Source organism: Leguminivora glycinivorella, chromosome 16 (genome assembly GCF_023078275.1).
Source record: "Leguminivora glycinivorella isolate SPB_JAAS2020 chromosome 16, LegGlyc_1.1, whole genome shotgun sequence".
NCBI lineage: Eukaryota > Metazoa > Arthropoda > Insecta > Lepidoptera > Tortricidae > Leguminivora > Leguminivora glycinivorella.
This window is the reverse complement of record NC_062986.1, coordinates 3,933,260-3,948,438: the sequence shown is the minus strand read 5'-3', so window position 1 is coordinate 3,948,438 and position 15,179 is coordinate 3,933,260. Positions and strand designations below refer to the sequence as shown.

The 15,179-nt window shown below is 38.9% G+C and overlaps 3 protein-coding genes across 3 annotated transcripts in view; 2 read left to right on the top strand and 1 right to left on the bottom strand.

The window, feature by feature from the left end:
* The window catches only part of LOC125234446 (alpha-protein kinase 1-like), a 73,102-nt gene extending 69,068 nt beyond the window's left edge, over positions 1-4,034 (top strand). Inside the window, 2 exon segments of the mRNA XM_048140692.1 lie at positions 3-2,979; positions 3,561-4,034. Coding sequence (XP_047996649.1) covers positions 3-2,979; positions 3,561-3,897 — 3,314 coding nt within the window. The 3' untranslated portion in view covers positions 3,898-4,034.
* A 1,736-nt stretch (positions 4,035-5,770) lies between these two features.
* Positions 5,771-15,179, top strand: part of LOC125234813 (oxysterol-binding protein-related protein 9) — a 171,547-nt gene continuing 162,138 nt past the window's right edge. Inside the window, exon 1 of the mRNA XM_048141219.1 lies at positions 5,771-6,014. Coding sequence (XP_047997176.1) covers positions 5,913-6,014 — 102 coding nt within the window. The 5' untranslated portion in view covers positions 5,771-5,912. The remainder of the gene's footprint in view (positions 6,015-15,179) is intronic.
* LOC125234814 (elongation of very long chain fatty acids protein) overlaps positions 7,100-15,179 on the bottom strand; it is a 36,282-nt gene continuing 28,202 nt past the window's right edge. The window contains exons 4-5 of the mRNA XM_048141220.1: positions 14,315-14,457; positions 7,100-7,394 (exon numbers count right to left, since the gene is read on the bottom strand). Of these exons, the coding sequence (XP_047997177.1) occupies positions 7,203-7,394; positions 14,315-14,457 (335 nt within the window). The 3' untranslated portion in view covers positions 7,100-7,202. The remainder of the gene's footprint in view (positions 7,395-14,314; positions 14,458-15,179) is intronic.

Sequence of the window (15,179 nt, the reverse complement as noted above, 5' to 3'; positions counted from 1 at the left end):
TGCCTGCAATAACTCCCCGACCAACCATCAAGATGAAAATGAGCACCATGAAGACTACGTCACAGTGACTCCTGAACCATTGTACCTGAATCGCGAAACTACAACACTAAGAGCTATTATCAAACCCGAATCTGAGCAATATCACAGTGACAGCAGTGTAAAAGTAACCTTTGGAAATGAAGGTCAAGGCCGGCATTATAGTGATAGGCGTGAAGGTAATTCTCCAACTGAGGATCACGAAGAAACTGCCCCGAGACCGGCTATTGCGTATCCTCAACAACAGCCAATCCATCCACCATTAGAACGTTCAGCTACACCAAAACCTCAATATCATGAACCTGCTTTAAGACCTCAAAGTCATTCAGGTCCAACTCCGCAGACATACCGACCTACCCAACATGCGCAAAGCCGTATTCAATTCCAACAACCCAATATTCCTAACGAGCAGCAACTCCTACGACAAGGTCCTTCGGTTTCTCCATTCCGAACACAAACTCTTGTTCCTCGCCCAAATCCACAGGGTCCTTCTCCATCAGCTAGCTCCATTGGTTCTTTTGCAAACAGCGGCCTGGGACCTTTCTTTGCTAATAATAGCCCTGGACCTATTACTCACTTCAGTAATGGCCCTAGTATCCCAGGACCTGTTGGCCCTACCTTCCCTCCTGCGTTCTCTCGGCCATCTAACAATCCACCATCATTCCATTCTCGTCAGAATCCCCCATTTGCATCTAGGCCGCATTTCAATGGTCCTCCAAGAGGCCCACCTGCTTTCCATTCTGGTCCACAGAGACCATTCCATCAAGGTCCAGCTCAGCCATTCTTTGACGAACCCAAATACTTGCAAGAAAATTATCACACCATAACAACTGAGCAGATTGACCAATCTAAAGACCAGTTGGCACCAAATAAGCCCCCTAACTTTAATTTCATTCCCAAACCTAGCCCAAGCCCTACGCCTTCTCATTTCCAAGAACATCTGTCGCGTCCTCAGCATATTCCCACCAGCCAACAGATACCCCAGCAAAGACCACCTCAACAGTTCTTAGACTCTCACAGCAAACCCTCCTTTGGTGCATCTCCCAGCAGATCTCCTTTCTTCAACCTAAAACCATCGCCTCCGCAGGTCGACGACAATCGTCCTCCTTTCCATCAGTTCTCGTCCGCACAAAATCAACCACAGCAGCCTCCGTTCAGTTTCCACCAAGGACCTCAATCTCAGCCAAGACCTACACCTCTAATACCTACTCAGCAAAGCATCCGCAACCAGCACTCCTTCCCAGGCCCTTCTCCCATCCCTCATACACAGTTCCTTCCTCAACCTTCATCCCCTCCACTATTCAACTACCACGCACAACCATCTCCGACACCAGAGCTACAAAGCCAATTCCATCAAATATCACCTTCCGAGAGACCACATTTCGCTCAACCACAAGGCCCAAGTGAAAGACCATTCTTGGGTAGTCAGTCCAGTTTCCATGACCAGGGCAATCTTCAACATCAACAGAATGTTGGTCAATTCGTTCCAAACGGCGGAGAATTGGTTGCCGCTATACCCAAATATGAGCAACATATTACAGTAACAGGACCTACAACTGACTACAGTAGCCTAAGCGGATCTAATCAACCCACGCCTGCAGCCAGCCATAATGCTGAGCAACAATATCAAGAACAACAAAAGCAACAACAACTGGAACATCATCAGCAACAACAGATTAGACAACAACAACAACAGTATCATCAGCAACAACAAGATCAACAACGGCTTCAACAGCAACAACAACAATATCAGCAACAGCAGCAACAACACCAACGTCAGCAGCAACAACAAAGAGAGCAGGAGCAGCAACAGCAGCAACAATATGATGCTGAGCAAGAACAGGTCAGGCTACAGTTAGCCCAAAACGTCAAAAAACAACAAGAGGAAATTCAACGACTTCAATCCCAACTATTGCAAGCTCAACAACAGCAGCCACAGCAACAGTATCAACTAACTCATTCTCGTAATAACTACAATCAACAACAATTCGAAAGCTCATCACCTAAGTACCAGTTCTCAAATGAAAGACAACAGCAACATACTTTCTCCTCTAGCACCCCATCTCCGACCTACTATCAATCGACCTCCAGAACTGTCGAAATAAAGCCAACCACCCAAAAGTACGTCTCGTCTACATTGAATTCGATTAGCACTACTCCCGAGGCGAAGAAGGAAGAGAAGAAAAACAAAAAGCCTGCCGTAGAACTTCCTGACGAAGTTCCGGATGATCTTCGCCAACAACTGCTGTCATCGGGTATCTTAGACAACGCTGACATTAGCATCTTAGATTATGATAAGGTTGGAGAGACTCCTTTAGAATCTTTGCCTCCAGATCAGTTGGCCAACTTCTTCAGCGCTGGTGGTGGACAACAAATAGCCGCAAGCGAAAACAGGCCATTTGTAGTAAAACCCAACGGGGACTTCATTCAATCAAGAATCGATGATGAAGAAGAGGACGACCAGGAAATCGCTGCATCAGAAAATGTGCCAAGCTATGTAGCACCACCACCGTCACAAAAACAAGCTGTAGAAATGAAAGTAGTCCACTTCGATCCTAAAAGTCACAAGGGCCAGAATATTGCGAAGGAGTATGTTAAAGAAGATGCTACCCAATTAGAGCCTGTCGCTTTAAACGATAAGAAATATAACAGATACTTGCCACTGAAAGTGAGTGGTAACCAATTTCCTCTGCCTGATATCTTGAAGGGTAGGAAAGTAACTTCAGTTGTCGTGTTAGCCCCTGTTGAAACTGAGGCTTTGAATGGTGATCATTCCAGGGCCGAACGTGCAACTAGCACTAGCTTAAAAGGCATTAAGTTCGTCGCTGGTGACAGCCTGTATGACTTGTTGAAACGGCCATCAAAGGAGAATTTCGAGAAATGGCTTGAAACTGAAAAGAAGACAGAGTCAGATCTCCAGTCAGTTATTCTACTTGTGCTCGGGTAAGATTTTCTTTTGGCTTTGTCTATCTATTTCTATCTTAACATATTCATAATTATGTCTTTATTCATGCACATTATCGAGTCACTCTGAACTGTGGAACTTAGGGATTTTAATTTAGATTTTAAATTAACCCAACTCCCATAGACAAAGCTAGACTCTCCCTAATCTTCTTAATTCAACATATCAACTAAATCCTTTTAGTATTTTTTCACCATTTGCGACAAGATTAGTGAATAATACACGTTAAACTTTCGTGAGACATATTCAAATAATTAATGAATCTACAGTTGTACTCACGTTATTATATCGGCCCGAAACATGTCACAGCAATAGCGATATAATAACGTGAGTACAACCGTTGATTCATTAATTCAGATTCGTGAAATTGTGCTCTAATACTTTTTGGCCTGCCTAAACATACACCAAAATTATTACGGTATTCCCTATGTCCCAAAGTTCGTTTTTTCAGTAAAGTCTGTTAGTTGAAGTTCAACTCGTTTTCATCTGTATTCAGTTATACAAGCTAGGTATTGCTTATTATTATTAACATCGTTCTTTAAAAATACTTCTTTATTTCCAGAAATGACACGGCTCCAGAAGAAAAGGAAATCTTCATGTACGACATATCTTCAGGAAACGTCAACAAGCTCAGTGGTGAACTCTCAAACGCCTTTGTTGAAGCAGCTGAAAACAACTCACTCAGCAAAGATATTGAAAAGCTCGCAATAGAAGGAGAGGGAACTCCAGAAAACTTCGACAAAGAATCAGAAGACAAGATCGCTGAAGGATCAGAAAACGTGCCATTATTAGTAGACTTGTCTGGGCTCAGTCTAGACCAAGAAACCAGCAATCAAGTGTCAATATCATCGGGATACAGTAAAACGAAACTCGGACGATCATTAAGAAGGCATTCATAATACGCGCCGCAAGGCGTGTGACCTTGTAAATAGTGTAGAATAGTATTACTAAATTAAAACTACGTGATTTCACGTACTTAGTCCATATTTTTGTACGAAAGTGATAATCGGGTTGTACAATATAAAGTACTTGAAAATAATGCATTTTATTTTCTCGATTTTCCCTTGTGATCCCAATACTTATGCTGATGTTGTTGCGGTAACGATGAAATAAATTTGTATTTTGTTACTTTGGTATTTCATTTGTTTAAAGTACCTACACTGTACGTACAGCACAGGTCAAACAAGTTTGTCACTAAAAAAACCGCGATAGTCTAATTTCCAATGGAGAATTTGACACTGGTGCCTACATTTTATTTGCCGCTCTTTTCTAGTGACGGAAAATGGCTTGACAGACTATTTATATATATGTATCATCATCATCATCACAGGCCTTTGCGTCTATTGCAGACAATTACACATTGCTGCTTCGACAACGGGTTTGGTGACTGTGGAGGCCGATTCGCGAGCGGCACGACCTGCCACATTTTTGGCAGAGGAAACGCATACCACCTGAGGTTCTAGTCTCGGTTTGCTTTCTGCGACACCTTTTACTATCTAAAGCATTATACCATATGTATACTTACTTGATATTTAGCTACATTTGATAAAAACACTAATAACTGAAGTAGAACCTCCAGCTTGGTTAGGCAGAGTCACGGTAATCACCTACCCTCTAGGCAACGGTTTAGGCAATGTGAGTTGTAGCATTAAAGATCCTAGTAGTTTCGTAGTACTTAGGTACCTACTTACCTACGTTTTACCAGCTTACACACCAAATTTATAACTTTTTTCTACTCCCGAACTGTTATTCGTCATTTACACGGTCGTGCATAGATCTTTAAAACCCTACATAAAGGTCTATTCCCCAAAGCCAGCGTCCGCCGGCTTTCCGCGCATGCGCGCAGTATCGAAAAAACTGAAAACGCATTGTTTGGCTCTGTAACCATGGCAACGCCTTATAACGACACTGCGCGCGTGCACGGGAAGGCTTTGGACAGCTGAGCTGACAGTGCAAACCTTTGCGTCAAAATACAGGAAACAGTGTGAATTTCACGAAAGTTATTCAAGAAAACTATTAAAAACTAAGTGCATGGTCGTAGAAAAAGTATTGTATGCAACGGTGTTTAACTGAGTCAAAAAATACTCGTGGGCTCGTGGCGTCTCAATAACAATTTTCGGCTTCGCCTCAAATTGTTACCCACGCCACTCGTCTTTTTTGACCTCCTTTAAACGCCTGTTGCATAAAATACTATTAAGTACTTACATGACATGGTTAAAAGCCTTAAAAGGAAGCGTTTTAAATGCATTAGATTAGATCAACAGTATGGGATGTAGAAATAAAATCCCTCTATATCTCCATAATCAACAGTATGAGAACGACGTATGTTTGTCAGAATCAAGGAAGCAATGGAAACAGTAATTATCCTATTACATAGTTGAAATTAAAAAATATCCAAATCACCCTATAATGCATGTTAAAAAGAGAGCCAAATATAATTTTTCAGAAAGAAATTAACAATATAATTTTATGAAAATAAATAAGCAGTATTTATTTTCAATAGCCTATAATGTGTCCCACTGCTGTGCAAAGGTGTTTCTAATTTATACTCTGTCAAACAAGTCTGTCAGTAAATAAGAACAAAGAAAACTATATGCATCCTTTTCTTTTGGGTGCTAGAGAAAAGGATACCTATAGTTTTCTTTGTTCTTATTTACTGACAGACTTGTTTGACAGAGTATAGTTATATTTTATTTCTTAAATCGATTCTTCATTGCGATAATCGATTACTAAACATACTTAGAATCCGAACATGCACACGAGAAACAGCTGTTACGTTGGCAACACTGATATTCTGCCAACTAAATGTCAAACATATGGATTATTTATGGTGGTGGGCCTTTGCCGCAGTGTAAAATTTACTGTTTTTAGTTTTTTCATGACTTTCGACATTATATTTTCGTTTTAAATAATCATGATGGAGGGTTCCTTGAGTAAATGGACGAATGTGATGAAAGGTTGGCAGTATCGGTGGTTCGTTCTGGATGAAAATGCCGGACTCCTCTCCTACTACACGGTGAGTGACGTTTCACTATTATTTTCTCCGCTGTCTATTACAGTTGATTACAGTGATAAACACTTCCAGATTTTTTGTGTAAACTACGGGTTATCGACACATTAATTGCCTATTACATTATAGACGCTTCTCGATATCTACTAGAGTTAGAATCGAAATGAAAACTATATGTATACTTTTTAAAAGTTTTATTGTTTTTAATCTCTAAAATAATAACGTAATTTAAAGAAAGCAGTGGTTAGTAATGCGTACAGACATGACTCAGTTACTACGTCTTTGACTTTGTTTACTGCAAATTGCATTGAATAAATTGACAATGACTGTTTACTACTTATTGACTTAATGGCCTATATTATATTTGAATAAAAACAATATACTTACTCATTTCGAACTTCAGGTAAATTAAAAAAAGTTATTAGATACAATAAACTACTGAAGATATTTACATAGTATAATGAACTTTAAATCTACATAGAACTTAACTGTATTTTACCAATACACAAACCTGTTTCAAATTGGATTAGAATTTATAATTAGAATACATGAGATAATAGTATTGTGATTTGCTTGCATGAAACAAAATGTTAAAATAGTTCTAACATCAGAAACAGGTACAAGTAATAATAATCTTTTGTGATTTTAGTAAATTAAACACACTTTGCGAGGCTCTTTGATCTGATCTTACGGCAAAAGAAATAAATAATCATGGGGGGTCACCTTTTACAGATCAACCCAGCTCCAAACCTAGTAAAGGTTTTACTGTGGGTACTAGGCAATGATTTTATATATTTTTAAAAATTAATACAAAATTACCTCGCCTCGCCTGTGTGGTGACGGGTTTAGAATTTCACCACCCCTTTTCTTCCCGTGGGTGTCGTAGAAGGCGACTATGGGATATGGGTTAAATTGTGGCGTAGGCGAGAGGGTGGCAAACCTGTCACTGCAATGTCACAGTTTCGTTTTCTTTCAACCCCCTATTTGCCAAGAGTGGCACTGAAGCTTTAGTAGTTTCAGTGTTCTGCCTACCCCTTTATGGGATACAGGCGTGATTGTATGTTGTATGTTGTTACAAAATTACCTATATGTCTATTCATTGAATAAATGTCTTTACCGCTATCCGAACCCAGGACATCAGCTTAGCAGGCAGGGTCACTACCGACTAAGCCAGACTAGTCTAAAATAAATAAGTTATTCTGATTTCTTCTTATTCCCATTTAACTCCACCTTGCCTTTCCTGACGTAACTCTCTCTGAAGAAGTTTAAGAACATGTAGAAGACAATTATCACGTTTGCGAAGAACAAAAGTGCTACACCCGTTGATGCTGGGCAGCTCGGCAGGAATACTTGAGAGCTGTAGACAATCATGAGTGTGAATTGAATCTGAAAGAGAAAGACTTAAGTTAGCCATAGACTCAATTAAGTGAACTAGTCTAGAAATTACTTATCATCTGGACAACCTGAATAATGTTAAATACATACTTAAATAAAGAAAGAAGAAGAAATAAATAACTTTTACTTGATAAACATTTAAAATTAAAATATAAACAGTAACTATAGAAAAACAAGTGCAGTGATATATATGCATCTGCTACCAGCTGCTAGTGTATAATAATATAATAATGATTCGACAATCATTGTCCGATACTCGTATCAGCGAACGGTCTCATAGCGAAGAGTCTCGACTAACATCTCGAGAGACTCGCTAGGTGGTTGGATCAAGGGTCAGATGCAGAAGGCGGTGATCTTGGACACGGCGTGGATAGTCCGACGGTTCCTCTCTCTGCAGCCCTAACCACCGGCAGCTTGGGCCCTACCCCGCTGCTGGCAGCACCCTAGGTTAGGTTTTTTATGATATGTTTATATTTTTTTTATTGTTTTGTAAGTGGTTTTGTATTAAAAAAAAAAAAAAAGTAAAAATATTTATTTACCAAAATGAATAAATTATATAACAGTAACAGTTGGCAGTGACTACCACACTAGGCTGAGCCTGTATTGTGGAAGTCGTTAACATTTGTATTATTTCCAAAGACAGCGGCTTACTATTTTACTTTTATATTCGTATTATAAATAGCCTAGCCTAAGGCAGCGTTCCAACTTAAGCGTCGCGTGTTTCGGGGCGCGCAACGGACGTCTCCGCCATGCCGCCTGAATGTAATTCAAAAAACGTCTCCTCAGTACATTTTGTATTGGAAGCCCCAGGTGGCGCGTCTTACGTCCTTCCTATACAAAATGTACTGAGGAGACGTTTTTTGAATTACATTCAGGCGGCGTGGCGCGGACGTCCGTTCCGCACCTCAGGACATGCGTCTCTTAGATGTGGCCGGTCCCTAAGACTTAAAAGAAATAAAGAGATTAATAATAATAATAAATATGGATGTCGCTTTTTGTGGGGGTCCATCTTGTGGGGACGAGTCAAAGTCTGCCGGAAATAAAATTGGATACCGTTTTATTAGGCAGGCGTCCAGTTTTTTATCCCATAGCCCAGTATTTAGTCCATCACTTTCATCCAATAGCCCAGTTCATTTTAGATTCCATTAACTCTCAAATAGTCCTTACGCCCATGCAGGTGTTGCCTCTGCGTGTGTCCCATGAAACAGGCAAGGGCAACATCCGCTCGGTGTACCCTTTACTTTTAATTAAAGTGTCTAAAGCATTGAACTACTATGTACTACCTACTAGAAATGACAACTCTAACATATTCTGTGCGCCGACCGGCAGCGGCAGCAGCGCGAGGCGCATGCGCGTGAAGCGAACCGTGTCATAGAGTAAGACTTGACCACCTAGACGCGACACTTTTAGTGTAGACCTTTGTTTTATACTTTGTGTGTGAAATACTAAGTAGTTTACTTTTAGCACTATTATACATTAAGTTATATTTAATTTCTACTCAGTGAAATAAAAATAAGTAATTATTTTTTTCATAAATTTTAATTTCCTTTGAATAAAATTAGTTTTGTAAGTTTCTGTCGCTCAGAATAATAATCGAGCCATTCGCCTTGTTTTACCTCCCTTAAACACCGGTTGCATTAAATACTATTTCAGTTTTGGTGTCACTATTTTTCGTCAATAATGAGAATTCAGAAATAATTCAAAATCATGCTTATTGTATAATATTATCGACTAAAATTCGTATTAGAACCGTGTAATATTCAAAACTATAAATTGAAATAAATATTTTTATATTATATATTGAAAACAGAATATGATCACAATTATTATACCTTATTACCTACATGTCATGTCTGCGCGATTCATCTATGATACCAGTTGTCAAAATGGCGGCCATAGCATCGCGTTTAAGGAGCCCGTCCCTTCATTATGATAATTACTTAAATTAAGTTAGATCAAAATAGCTTGTCTACTAACCGATGAAATGTGACACCGTCACTTTTATTAGATTTTCTCGTATGGCTTCAACAGTATCTTATAGCACAGGAAGGCATTTTTTCATTTTATTTGTGTGCAGTCAGAGACAACCTCCTCCCACCACGCGCAGAGACTGACTGAGGCAACATAAGTCCACTGGACTTATGTTCGTGGCGCAAACTTTTTGTTCGCCGTGTCCTCTCTAGTACATTATACCTCAATGGTCTAAAGGGCCTCTACGCGTTGGTTTCGGCCCCGCACCTTTGTTCCGTGAATGGAAAGACATTCAAATAAATAAATTGAGGTAGTCCCACAACAAATTTAATAAAGTACCTAGTTTTTATGTTTATCATTGTTAGTTTTATAATTCAACAATCACAATTAAGATTGAGAGCTGTTGTTATCTCTATAGTAATTATATTAAGGAATTCATAACATCAAGACGGATTCTGTTATGTCAATATTGACAGTCATAACTTACATAATATCCTCAGAAGAAGCCTCATATTGGTATGCTGTTAGCATTAGGTACTAAACCTCAACATTGTAATCCAGATCAAAAGACGAATTTGCATTCAAATAGTATAAAATAAAAATAAATAAATTTTGGGGACACCTTACACACATCAACTTAGCCCTTAACAAAGCTTGTACCATGGGTGCTAAGCGACGATATACAAACTTAAATAGATAAATACATACTTATATATACATAGAAAACATCCATGACTCAGGAACAAATATCTGTGCTCATCACACAAAATAAATGCCCTTACCGGGATTCGAACCCAGGACCGCGGCTCAGCAGGCAGGGTCACTACTGACTGAGCCAGACCGGTCATCGATAAGTTTCTGTAACATCTGTCATCTATTCCAGTGGTGGGCATATTCGGCCTGCGACGGGATTGTATCTGGCCCGCCACCCGTCCTTCAAAATACTGTGTGTATGGCAAGATTGGCCATACTGTAGTAAAAGTGCATTTTAAATCGGGCCCCCTTTGAAAAAAGTTAGCCCACTGGTCTATTTCATACCATAATCACCCTTGAAAATGTTGGTAGGTCTCAGGGTGAACTCTGGTAGCCTATAGTGGCTATAGCCTAGGAAGGTAAATTGCGTCGTGCCAAATAGTCAAGGACCCAGTAGACCCAGCACATGATGACCGCGAGAGGATGTCGCCGCGAGATAGATCACACGACACGTCTTCTAATTCTATTAATGACATAAGGACGGGTAGTCTATCTCCCGATGACATAATAATAATAAAATAAAATAAAAATAAAAAGCCTTTTATTTCCTGTTATTATGTACAATGAAATCTTTGCTATTTGTTAGTAATTGTTAGTTTTTTTTTTTTCTCTAGTTCTAATTTAGTTTTTTGTTAGTGATTACATTTATATTTTAAGTAAGTTTACAATTAAATATTTTTTTTTTTTTTTTTATAAACAGGAACCCCTTAGGTGAAGGCCTCTTCCAAAGCTAGCCATTTTTGTCGGTCTTGAGCAATTTTTTGCCAGTTTGGTCCGGCGATTTTTTTGATGTCCTCATCCCAGCGTGCATTTGGTTTTCCTTGTCGGCGCTTTCCAGCAGGACCTTTCCATGTCGTAACTGATTTCGTCCATCTGTGGTCCTTTAGGCGCGCTACGTGTCCAGCCCATCTCCATTTTAATTTCCTTGCCTGGCTGAGAGCATCCATTGTTTTTGTTTTAGCTCTTATTATGCTGTGTCTTATTTTGTATATCTTTTTCAGATTTAGCATGCTGCGTTCCATGCCTCTCTGACATGTAATTATCTTGTTTTTGGCCTTATCGCTGAAATTCCAAGTTTGGCATCCGTATATTAAACTGGGGATTAGGCAAGTGTCCATAACTTTCTTTTTTAACGATATAGGCATTTCACTTTTAAATATTTCTTTATAGTTCCAGTACTTGCCCCATGTGCTTTTGACTCTCCTCTCTATTTCCAGTTCATTGTTGTTATGGTTGAAGCCAATCATTTTTCCCAAATATATATAATGGTCTACATATTCTAATGGTCTGCTGTCTAAAATTATATCAATTTTTTAAAGTTTGACATGGTTTTGGTTTTGTTTATATTTATCTCAAGGCCTACTTGTTTACTAGCATTGTGTAGAGTTGCTATCATAGATTGAAGACTACATGCTGATTCTGCTAGTAACACCAGATCATCTGCAAACCTGAGATGGCTTAGATACTTGCCTTGGATAAATAAACCTTTGTTTTTCCATTCTAGTTTGCAAATAATGTTTTCTAATATGGCTATGAAGATAGTTGGGGACAGGGGGTCTCCCTGACGTACTCCTCTTTCTACTGGAAAACTTGGACCAATATTATCTAACTTTATTTTGCTGGTGCTCTTGGAATATAAATTTCTTATTATACTTATGTATTCTGGTTCTACCTCCTGAGCATTTAAGGTATTCCATATGCAGTCATGAGAAACAGTATCAAAAGCCTTTTGATAATCAATGAACACGATGTAAAGTGGTCGTCGAAATTCTTGATATTTCTCAATGATTTGTTCTAGGCTGTGAATGTGATCTATGGTCGAGAAGCCCTTTCTGAAGCCGGCTTGTTCTATTGGTTGCTTCTTATCCAGAGTTACTTTTATTCTTTGATTAATGATTGTGGAGAAAAGTTTGTATGTAGTTGGCAGTAAACTGATGGGCCTATAATTGCTAATATCTTTGTGGTTTCCTTTTTTGTATAGTAAAATTATATTAGATTCTGACCATTGTGACGGCGTTTCAAATGTATCTAGTATTTTGTTAAATAGGTTTAGTATAGGTTCCGTTAAAATTTCCTTGGCTGTCTTTATAGCTTCATTTGTGATATTGTCAGATCCTGGGCTTTTATCTAATTTCAATTTATTTATAGCATTTATCATTTCTTTTTGATCTATTGGGGCTACATTTGACTTCATTTTATCTGTTACAGTTATTTGGCTAGGAAATTGTATTTCATGCACTTTGTTTTTAGCATATAAAGTTTGATAGAAATCTGTTGCGATGTTAATGATCTCTTTGCGGTCATATTTTGTTTCCTTTGCGTTATTTAGACCTTCTATCCACGTCTTCTTTGTTTTCAGTTCGTTGTATCCTTTTTTTAAGCTGCCTTTTAGTTCTAAATGTCTTTCAAGTGTAGTAGTTCTGTGTTTCTGGTAGTCTAATTTTATGTACTTACTGGTGAGTTTATATAAAGCTTTAAGTTCGTTTTTCATTGTTCGGGTTTTATTTTTCGTTTTTTGTAGGTCTTGTTTCCTTTTCATCAGGTTTTTTGTGCGTTCTGAAAAAATGTTTTGCTTCGTAGATGGGTAGTTTGTTTTGGATGTGCTTTGTAGACTGCTCTGGATCGCGTGTATCAATTTGTCATATAGGGCTTGCACGGTATCGTTTTGTTTATTTTCTACTTGGGCAGTTATGTGTTTTTCTAAGCTTTCTTTATAAATTAGTATTTCTTCGTCATTTTTTAGAGGATTGTACTGTTTGTTCTGGAAACGAGCTCTACTTTTAGTCGGAACTCTGAGCGATATTAATGTTCGGAGTGGTCTGTGGTCTGATGGGTAATTTATATTTATGGTTCCTATATTTTTAAATATTTCTGGTCGGTTTGAGAGTATAAAATCTATTTCGTTTTTGTACTGTCCGTTTGGAGAACGCCAGGTCCATCTGAGTTTTGGTTTTTCTTGTAGAAAGTGTTAATGATTGCGAGTTTGTTTTCTAGGGCAAACTCGACAAGTCTTTGTCCTCTGGTGTTTCTGTTTCCATATCCATATTGTTTTGTCACTAGAGATTCATTTGCTGCGGGTTGCCCAATTTTTGCATTTAAATCTCCCATTAGTATATAATCTTTGTGTGCAGCGTTGATTGCATTATTTATGGTACCATAGAAGGAGTCGACCTCTTCTTCGGATGCGGCCTCGGTAGGTGCATATACCTGTATTAAAGAAATCCGTTTTTCTGGAAAGCTCATGTTCAGTAGAGCAACTCGCTCTGATATTCCAATGTAGCTTTCTATGTATTGTTTGAGATAAGGTTTTATAATGAATCCAACTCCATATTTACCAGGCGTGTGGCCTGTGTGACAAAAAATTAAATCTTGATATTCGTTTATTTCATTTCCTACTCGTCGCACTTCTGACAATCCTATGATATCATAATTAATGTTTTCCAGGGCTTCTGTAAGTTCGATAAGTCTTGCATGGGTTGATAGAGTTCTAACATTGTAGGTTATTATGTTTAAATGTTTCTCATAGTTTTCTTTGTGTTTTGGACATTTTGTGGTTTGTGCCTTTGGAAGGTTTTGGTCTTTTTCCCCCACGATGACCAGTCGGCTTGGGGGAGGGTTTGCTTTGCTGTTTATGTAGTTTTCCTTTTTTCGTGGTTTTATTTTTTGTTTTCTGCTGTCAGTGACGTTTTGTAGTTTTTTGGTATGTTTTCGTTTCGCTCAATGTTAAGTGTACCCGGCCTTATAATTTGTTTGTCCGCTGTCTGTCGTATTAAGAGTGTATTTGGTGTGTCCGGTTTATACACTTTTGCCGGCCCTTGTTGGGAGGAAGTGGATGACATACTCGGCGGCAATCATGTGCTAACCCCACAAGTTACCGTTTTTTTACTGATTAAAATCCATCCTCACTTTCTCGACACGTGGCAAACCAAGAACAAACGGGTCTCTTGCTCGTTTTTGCCCAGAACGTGCAAGTTGTGGAATGAGCTACCTTCTGAGGCGTTTCCCTTGCGTTATGTTATGGGGTTCTTCAAGAAGCAGATAGGTATTTAGGGTTCTCAAAAGTCGGCAACGCATAAGTCCCCTGATTTTGCTTATGTCCATGGGTGGCGATGTCTGCTTCCCATCAGGCGGTTCGTCTACTCGTTTGCTGCCTATATCATTACAAAAATGTTGGGATTATTTCTTACCATCTGCAGAATAGTGAGCCACTTCTTATATTTGTTGAGCGTTGCCTTGACACCCGGGCTGCCGTCTGCCGACAGCAGATAGTACAGGTACATGACGACGTGCACAGCTGTGTTAAGCATTGTAGAGAAGGAAGCTATACCACCTGTTGACAATAATTATGTATGAGGTACCATATACATAGAAGTAACATGACAAAGAAGAACTGTCAAATATCAACAGTGAGACCAAAACTGGAACAATTTCAAGTGTCATTGGGAGTACGAAATTCAGACATTGTATTATTACGTGAATAATTCTTTTCAAACTGTTTAATCGAAACGGAAATCACCCACTGTATCCTCTAAATGCCACCTTTTCTGCTGAAAAATCCGATGAATCCCTTGAACTTAAATTCATTTGGCCGCTGTCTATGTTAATAGTGGTCACGTTTTCTCATTTGTAGTCTGCCTCTTTTGCACTCATGGGATGTTCTTATTCGCGATCTCTTATCTTTCGCACACTTCAGCAGTCTTTCAGTGTAAACGAAATGATAGGTCTGTGAGAGGTACCAGAGAGGTCTGTGAGTCACAGTGTAAAAGTAAATTTAAAAAATACGAATACGGTGTATGCATACTACTAGGTACCACACAGAACGGATCTGTTCGGAATGCAATTACCGCCCGAAGCAGCTCAGTCTGTAAAAGTGCCTCGGGTGTATAGCTTTGCAAAACGTCTTTGAGCTATGCTTTTTCGCAAAAAATCTCGTCTACTAAACTTCGGGGCATAGGTACCTAAACTTCGTGACGTCAAAACTAAACTTCGTTAGTCTGATTTGCAAAATGTGGCTTGAGCAAAACGGTAACAAAAAAAAATTCTCAATATCTA